The 8825-nt window shown below is 39.0% G+C and overlaps 1 protein-coding gene across 1 annotated transcript; it reads right to left on the bottom strand.

Moving 5' to 3' along the window:
* Nucleotides 1–3999: 3999 nt before the first annotated feature.
* On the bottom strand, nt 4000–4314 carry LOC128864848 (uncharacterized). Its single transcript, XM_054104607.1, has one exon. It carries the CDS (start codon nt 4312–4314, stop codon nt 4000–4002), a length of 315 nt encoding a protein of 104 aa, XP_053960582.1.
* Nucleotides 4315–8825: the final 4511 nt, after the last annotated feature.

The raw sequence follows: 8825 nt of genomic DNA, 5'->3' as shown, positions 1-8825 counted from the left end.
AAAAGATTCGCGGAAGAGTGACTTCTTACCAATTTTTCCGTCCTACCATCCATACTGTACCTATCCTATCTCTCTATTCCTTGCAATGTAATCTATCCGTGTGTAGTGCAATGGTCTTCCTGACTGAAAGCTAGGGCCTGTCTAACCGCCAACAAATCTAATCTAATCTAATCCTTAAATGAAAGAGAGCGTTAAGGTAAAAAATGTAATTGTGATAATGAAGTGGAGTCAAAAATTTCAGTCTATTTTGAAGGAAGTGTCTAAAACAGTATTTTGAATCATTTAACGAAAGCTCTGAGAAGTCTATGCCATTAAAGGGAGAAAAATCATATATAATTTTACACCTCTTTCGTATCTTCCCACGCGTTTTATGACTTCGCCTCGCAGAAAAACAACTGAAGAAGCAGCTGCGCCATGGATTTATTTCGAAATTGTCTATTTAAGTACCTCCTTAATGCAGTTTGTACATTCATAGGTACAGAAAATTACTGAAATTAGTTCTATTGCGACGAGCAGTTGCTGTGTATTTAAATGGCTTTTTTATCGCATTGGATTGAATTTAAGCTTTAGGTAGTTTCTTTTATTCGCACCGACAGACACAAAATATTATACTATTTGCTAGGGTAAACAACTATACATAACTTACCAACTAAACATAAAGTGGCGTAAATCGCCAGGTGCACAATCTTATTTTCCTTATTTGGATATGAAGCTACAGATTAGCGCAGTCATATGGCTGAAGAAGAAAAAATCAATGTCTGCCTGATTCGGGGATTCCTTTGGAGAAATCGCACTTAAATAACGCATAAAATATTTGAGTGTCAAAGGCCGATGTGCAACTTTAAGACGCTTGTCGATAAACTAGAAGGTGGAAAATATTTATTGTAAATATAATAGGGTGACTCAATAATAAGTTGAAAGTACGAAGAAATAGTTTTTGCGTCAAACTCAATATTTGAGTTGTTAAGAAGCATTTTTCACGTCATATTAAATTTTTCAGCCATATTAGTCACGCTTTTTTAAATTAAAAAAAAAAGACATATGGTTCGTAACGAGTTTCCAGCTATGAACATTTGTAAACCTATCGCTTTCAACTTTCAACCACTCGAGGCTCATCTTAGTATACTTATCTCGGCATCTTGTAAAATAAAGACCAAAATATGTGCATTTGCACGCTAATAACTATGCACAGAATGCTCCGCTTTTCAAGGGTTTTTTTTTATATTTTGAAGCTGATATATCTTGAAAGCTTTTTTAAAACATAAATTACATAAATTAGCAAAAAAAGGTTGTATGGCAGGCAAAAGATGTTTTAAAATCATACATTTTGTACTCAAACTACAATAAATCATAAATTAAATGGTCTAGACTTGGATCTCGGCGATGTAGTCGAATAGGTGCCTGCGGATGTGTCTAAGAGTGAGTTCAGGCATCAGCAGATGTCTGCAGGACAGATTCTTGCGGCAGCATTTAAGTAGAAAGTGGGTGCTGAGTATTTTATTGTGATCTCTACCCGAGGCGTAGAAGCTTCGTTGTGAAGGTGCAGTAAGGGAGGCATCAGAGGACATCCCGGAGCTGTACGTAATGTTGCTGGGGGAGTCATGTTGCTCGGGTTAGCTCCAAGGAACTGTAGAGGTTCTATTTGTAATGCTGGATGCTTGACCTAACACACACGCGAGGTAGTGGCCGTGCGGGCTAAGGGGGGTCGTAAGGCTAGATGGCAGGATCAACATGTGGCCACAAACCTATGTGTATTGACTTGATGCAATCCCCAGCCTCATCGCATGGACACCTAACGAACAATGTTCGAGAGCTGCGGCTTTGTAAGCCTTAGAAATTAGCTCAAGCACCCCCAATTTTGCACGTTCTTTCCAGTAGTTGACCACAAGTTTCCAATCCTTTAAGTTTTCCATGAAACCGTCTCCAGGGTCCCCTGTCTAGCCAGCTCATCAGCCCAGCAGTTTCCTTCTATGCCGCTGTGACAGGGAACCCAAATGAGCCTAAATCGAAATATTCGTATGCAATCGGGATAGAAGTCAGGCATTCCCGACTAATTTCGAACGCACAAACAACAAGCCGAAGGCTCTAATTGCCGCTTGACTCTCTTGGAAGAACACACACCAAGTTTCCGCCAGATCTGTATATTTCTTTGTGTTTGGCATTTGATTGTTTGAATCGAAGAAGTTGATTGACTTTCCTTTTTCCATTACAACAAAGCACCAGCTCACGAAGTTATGGTCGAAAAATTAATGGAAATAGGCTTGCAACGCGTTGCATATTTCTCCTATTCTCCAGACTTGGCTTCTTTGGATCTCTCGGACTACTATTTGTTCGAATGGCTATTTGTCAGACTTGGACAAATTGTATTATTCGGAAGGGGTCAAGAAACTAGAATAGAGTTGAACGAAGTTTATGAACCTAAAATGGGACTATGTATTTGAAAAATTAAGAAAGGTTTACCCCCACACTTTTATTTTATTTTTTTGTTTTCTTTGTTCACTTCTCTCGGGATCATAGGGCCTCGACAAGTTTCAGTCTTGCATTGGTTTGGTTAATCTATTTGATTTCTTACTGAGTAGGTGATTAACCGGCCGCTACCAGTCCTAATTAGTGGGAATGCCTACCTGTCGTGGCTTAGGAACAACGCTTTTTACTGCTTGGAGCGCCATCCCTATTTCACATTTGTCGGCCAAAAGGATCGCACAGATGGTTGAGGACTTCGCTAAATTGTTGGTGTGCCAGCGCTATTACCGCTGTTGGCCGCTTCCTCTTGCTGGCGCCACTGATGCAATATTTAACTCAATTTGGCAGCCACAATGCAAATAATGCGCTGACTATTGTGCGGGAGTAAGAATGGAAAGTTTTTTAGTTTTAGGTTCCGATGTCATGAGAATGAGTTATATTCGAAGGATATTTACAGATTTACCAAAGAATCTGAAAAATTCTCGCAGGACTAACTACCTCTGTCTCTGTCTCTATTCTTTTCTATCTCTTTCTCGGATACTTTTCTCCTTCCCACCTTGACTATCCACCCCCTTTCCAGACCTTTAAATACAATGGGCTTTTTAGCCTGAGTGTTTTAGGAGCCGCCAAATCTCCTGGTGCTCCTTGGCTCGACCTTGGCTCCTCAAATTTCAATTTCAAGAATGGAAAGGATAAGTTTTTCGGGTTGAGGAGTGAGATTTAAGTAGGTAAATTTGGATAAGTGCGAGCACCGTGTTTTACATGGGATTCAAACCCACAACCTTTGGCATGACAGGCTAGTGCACTTACGCTGGACTACCGAGGCCCCAAACATTTACGTAGTTTTTATTTTTGCATAGACTTTTCAAACGATTCTCGTAATTCAATTTATTCCGGGTTTTTATTATTTATTATTATTTTTAACCACGAACAGTAAAAAAATCGAACTCTTGAACTAACATTTACAAAAAAGTGTGCGTATTTGTAATAATTTTTTTCAAAGTAATCTGTAAAGTTGAATATCTCGAAAATGATTAAGTTTTGGACATACTTTTATTTAATCAAATAAACCAGAAATGGCTTAAAAAATAAAGTCCTTAAGTATCTGAGATGATTTTCCCGGTCATCCTGTAGTGTGGAACACTTAGCATTTGTTTGTAGAAGTGAGAGGCACGCCATTTAAAGGAGAAGGCTTCACACTACACCGCTGATGGTCGCTGGTGTTTGACGCATGCACACTTTTTCTATAGCAACTTCAGATTTGCTGTTTAATAGTCACACTTTGTATTTGACCTCACTTTTATTGAAAGAAAAAAAAAATTATAGAAATTTACACTAACAAATATATGTAGTTTTTCTTTATTTTTTAAATAAATAAATTGAAGTCCTCATTAATTTTATTGAGAAAACATAACAAAGGAATAATAATGAGCACAATTTGTTCAGAAGTTTACACTCGTTCAAGTAGCATTCCAGTGATTAAATGTAAAGAAATTTATTTATATCCTCGTCTCTATTTCCAAAAGCCATTTGCCGCTACCAGCCAGGATATTGCGGATTATTGTAGTGTTGCGGATATGCGTAAGCACCATTACTATAATTGTTGTCGTAGTATTGTCCTTGTGGCGGTATATAAGTGGCAGCTGGTGTGGCATAGCCAGCGGCCGCATTACCTGGCGTTACAACTACGATCTCTGTGCGAGGCGGTGGTGGTGGTGGTGGTGGAGGTGGTCCGTAGATGCCCCCACGCCATCCGGGAAAAATGTCAATTTCAATACCTGGACGACGATTGTGGTGATGAGGGCGACCGTAATACCCATATGGTGGTGGTGGTGGAGGTGGTGGCGGCATTGCACAAAATTCTGGAGAATTAAAAAGACACTGGCGCACTACGAATTACTGACTGTTACCGATTGGTTGAATTTGCTTGAAGCGTTGCGTTGAAAATGCCACTTTAGCAGAGTAATTATTTACATATGCGTACCCCAAAGCAGTTAAGCAGTGATTCGAGGTGTCTTAATTATGCACCACAACCAATGCCACTACTTGCTTATAGGATAGGGCAGTGTATGAAACCTCTATGTTTGTATGTGTGTGTGCGATAAGTCGGTAGATATGACGGTCATGGGCTACGATGAGTCAGTTTGTGGGCGAGTGTGTGTGAGTACGCTTTGTTGTGATTTCACTTTGTTATCAAATCGTTTTCGAAGCGATAAGACGACTTGGAACTTAATGATAGGCAGATAGCAGTGAAAGAGAAATTTCGCATTTACCAAAACAAATTACAATTCGATGATGAATTTTTATTTTTTTCAATGATATAGATAAAATTTGTATGCTGTGTGTGTACTATGAGGAGCTTAAGTATATGTGAATGCACTGGGCGACACTAAAAAGTGTTCAAGTTAAGCGTACAGGGTAGTCCAATTATGATGTGCTTGCTAGATGACTAAGTTACGTTAAAAGAGTGGAAAGCGTGCAAAGGATTGTAGGGATATGTGGAGCCGGCGCCATGAGCACAACCCCAACAGCGGCAATAGAAAGAGTTCTCGACCGGCACTCAATCAAACGTAGTAGTAAGAAATTCAGCAAAATGATCTGCTCTAAGACTGAAGATGTCAGGACAATTCTCACAGAGCCTTTCTGGTCACAGCAACATTCTCGATTTCGACGGAAGGTCAGACTACGTGAGTCCACGAGTTAAATTTGACAAAATGCCTAGTGTCATTTGAAGCAAAATGGATCTAGAATCCACTTACCATTCACAAAATTTCTTTACAGATGCGTCTAAAATGGCGGAAGGAGTAGGAGCGGCTGTCCGTTTTACGCAATTTGACTCCCTAATTACTATAGCATATTTCAAGCTGAAATCCATGGCGCAACAAAAGCAGCTGAATTGGCTTTGGAATTAGCTCCTCTTAATACTCAGATAAACATTTTCATTGATAGCCAAGTGGCTACTACGGCAATTATGGTGTCTTGGACTAGCAACAATGCAGTTCCAAAATAGATGAACGCTGTGGAAATGGTCAGGTCACTATTTACTGGATAGAAGGACCTAAAGGAATGAAGGAAAGAAAAGAGCTGATGCGCTCGCTAAAGCAGGTATTCACTTGCCGAGTTTAAGCACGTCATATACCCATCACTCTCTTTTCCGAAAACGGAACTAGATGAGGGACTAGCTTTGGAACGCTGTCAACCTTGTAGAAAACAGCCAAAATTATGCTAAGAACTTGGAATACAAAAACTGCATACCTTATTTTATTATTGTCTAGGAAAGACTGTAAAATATTGGTAGAAGTACTGACGGGATACTCTCTCACCTTACCACACGCTGCAAAAATGGGATTCATCTAGAGAGATGCCCTACTCTATGTAGGGCTCGACACTGCACTACCTACCTACCTAGATGGTGAAGTAACTTTTATATATGGGATGAGTAATGGATATGAAATATCAAAAGTAAAGAGTTTTTCAATAGGTGCATTCAAATTTTGGCAGGATATAGAGGGTATAGCGGGATTATGTAGGCATTGTGCAATTGGCAGCTGCCATTGACTTCGGAAAGAAAATCATACCCACTGATAAGTATCATTTAAAGTATCATATCTTCGTCAAGAAAAAAAATTGTGCGGTTTGAAGCGACACGGGAAATTCATCAGAGGCCTCTACATTGCGAACAAGTACTAGCTTGGTATAAATTTTGATCCGACGGTAACAAAAGTCTTTATTTCATCAACAATTCGCAAAGAGCTCACTTTCAATGAAGATTAATAACGGGCAAAAAGGTAGTTATCCAATTTTCTTTTTAAATAACTTTTTTACTAAAAATATTTTGATTGATGGACATCTTTATTTGGACTTTTACAATTGTTTTTATCACGGGGAAAAGTTTATATCCGTCAAGTGGCAGCCGCCAGTGTTGACACACATTTGCGCCCGTTTTACGCATTTTCCATGAACCTCCGCATGATTTTCGGTGATAACTGTTCCCAATCCTGTCAAATATTAACCCTAAGGACTGCAATTTTGATTGAGATAAACCCGCGGCTTCAAGTAGCCCTAAGAAAAGAAGTCTGGGATCGCCACGCCAAACTGCCAAAACTGTCATTCACTGGTTATTTACTAAAATGCTCCACTACTACAGCGAAGTTATAGCGGTATTTTGTCAGTGTAAACTTCAGATTATCTAGCAAAGAGACAGAGCTTTTCAGCTTGGTGCTGGTGACAGCCGTGGAAGAATAAGGCCACTGTGCATTGGAAATATTAACTGGAAAAGGATCTTGCTGCACCTGGAGCTTCTAAGAAAAAAAAGTGCGTGAAGCGTTGTATACATAACAGAAGTGACACTTTCAAGGCAGACAAAGAAAGAGGGAGAGTCCCGAGAGAGAATGAGAGAGAAAGAGAGAAAGAATATATGTATAAATAAATTCACAACATTTGCAGAGAATACAAATAGACAAAATTTACAAAAAACGGAGAAGGGTTGACTGGTGTAGGTAAACGCCGGACACAAACCGTGGCAACAACGCGCATTACTCTGAGCGTTTATCACCCGCACAAAAGCAGCGATTCCAGTACCGCAGCAACGGCACGCATTACTGCAAGGCAATACCAATAAATCCGACGCCGGAATGGATAGCATTTTATAGTACGCACAAGCACTAGCCAGCAAACGGAAATAAGCGCTACAAAGTAGGCACCAAAACAATATTTCCTACAAGTTTGCACCAACAAACAAGCGCAAAAAGTAAGCAGTGTTATTTCTCACTAGAAATTAGCAACCACAAGGAAAAACTCAGGAAAAATAGCCCAAAGCGTATCTAAGATATATATAAGGTATAGCTCTCTCACCTTTTCTTCTACGTTATATCTTTTTTCTTTCTCGCGGAACGAAAATGCTTAAAACGTTGCATGACCTTGAAATTTTACTCTCCATTCTCGGTCGTCCATCGACGCCTAAGAAGTTTCACTTCAAAAACGCTTGACGCACTTTGTTGAACTCGGTTAAACTCACTTAGTTATATATCGTACTAATCAATAAGAGACGAAGAAGAAGACTGCGATAGGTTCTAGGATACTGAAACGACTCGGATTTATATCCAGCAGCATTATTCGTAAAAATATGGGGAATGTTTATGCTGCTACAGCAACAACAACTGCGAACTTGTACATCGATGTAAAAAGGAAATTTTCTTCGCCAAATGCGATGAGTTTTGCTTTAAGACCGGCGGGCCAATTAAAAGGTCAAAAAAATCGATTTTTTTTTTCCTGAAATCAATAGCTTAGATATTCAAGAACATGAGACACAAATTTTTAGAGTTAAATTCCAAGTATTTGCAGAGCTACAGAGCCGAGCGTAGTGCGGCGTCGAGCAACCGTGCGCTTATTGTTGTACTTTGAAGCGCGATTTCTCTGCTTTTCATTTTCACGATTTTACCTAATTTATGTACACGATTGCAAAAACACTAAACGAGCTATCCATTTCATTTAAAATGCGTTATCTTCAGTATTGTTTTCTCTTCTATGTGAACTAAAAAAAACATCCAAAAACTTTTTTAAGCGACTTTTTTACCCAGTTGAAGAGTTTTTTTTTTCCTTGAAAAACCACTTTTTTTTTCTACCTTCCCCAAAAATTCGAATTTTACGTGTTTCTTCCAATTTTCTTAGTTCACATCGAAGATAATTACATCAAAATTAATAATCTTTTTTTTTTTTGTTTTCAGATGAAAATTGCAAGTTGTATCTTGTACAGAAGTTGGATACTTCAGTGGCAAGGCGCTCTGGGAATCTATTGATAACTCGGCTTACAATATATTGTTGGAGATTGTACAAATTTTTTTTTTTTAGTTCAAATATATATTAAACTATCCCCAAAACTTCATTTGGCTAATTGTTTTTTTTCTCATCCTACAACGCTTCGCGAAAACTACTGAATTTAGGACATCTAATTGGCCCGCCGGCCTTAAACCGATAACGAAGTGTACGACCATGTCTGCATAATATGCGGCAATAATACTTAGTTTTTTTTTCATAGTAAAAAAAAAGAATTAATGAAACAACTTTTTGTTATGACTTTAATGAGCAATAGACCCATCTTTCTCTTTTCTGACTTCGGCTCTTTAATACTGTCAAAAAAATTTGTTCGCGTTGGATCCCACACAATTTGCCAATCGCTCAAAAAATGGCTCGTATCGATTGGTCGAAGGAAATGCTCAAAAAATACGATCGCGGGGCTTCGAAACACGTCTATGACATCGTGACAGGTGATGAACCATGGATTTATGCGTATGAGCCCGAAAGTAAACAGCAGTCGATTGTATGGGTGTTTCAAGATGAGCCAAACCCAACAAAAGTTGTTC

This window comes from Anastrepha ludens, chromosome 5, assembly GCF_028408465.1.
Source record: "Anastrepha ludens isolate Willacy chromosome 5, idAnaLude1.1, whole genome shotgun sequence".
Lineage (NCBI taxonomy): Eukaryota > Metazoa > Arthropoda > Insecta > Diptera > Tephritidae > Anastrepha > Anastrepha ludens.
Note: the sequence above shows the minus strand (reverse complement) of the source record. Positions and strands in the feature narration are given on the sequence as shown.

Excerpts from the sequence above, each read along its gene's own strand:
- LOC128864848 (XM_054104607.1), bottom strand. The coding sequence starts at position 4,314 with ATGCCGCCACCACCTCCACCACCACCACCATATGGGTATTACGGTCGC.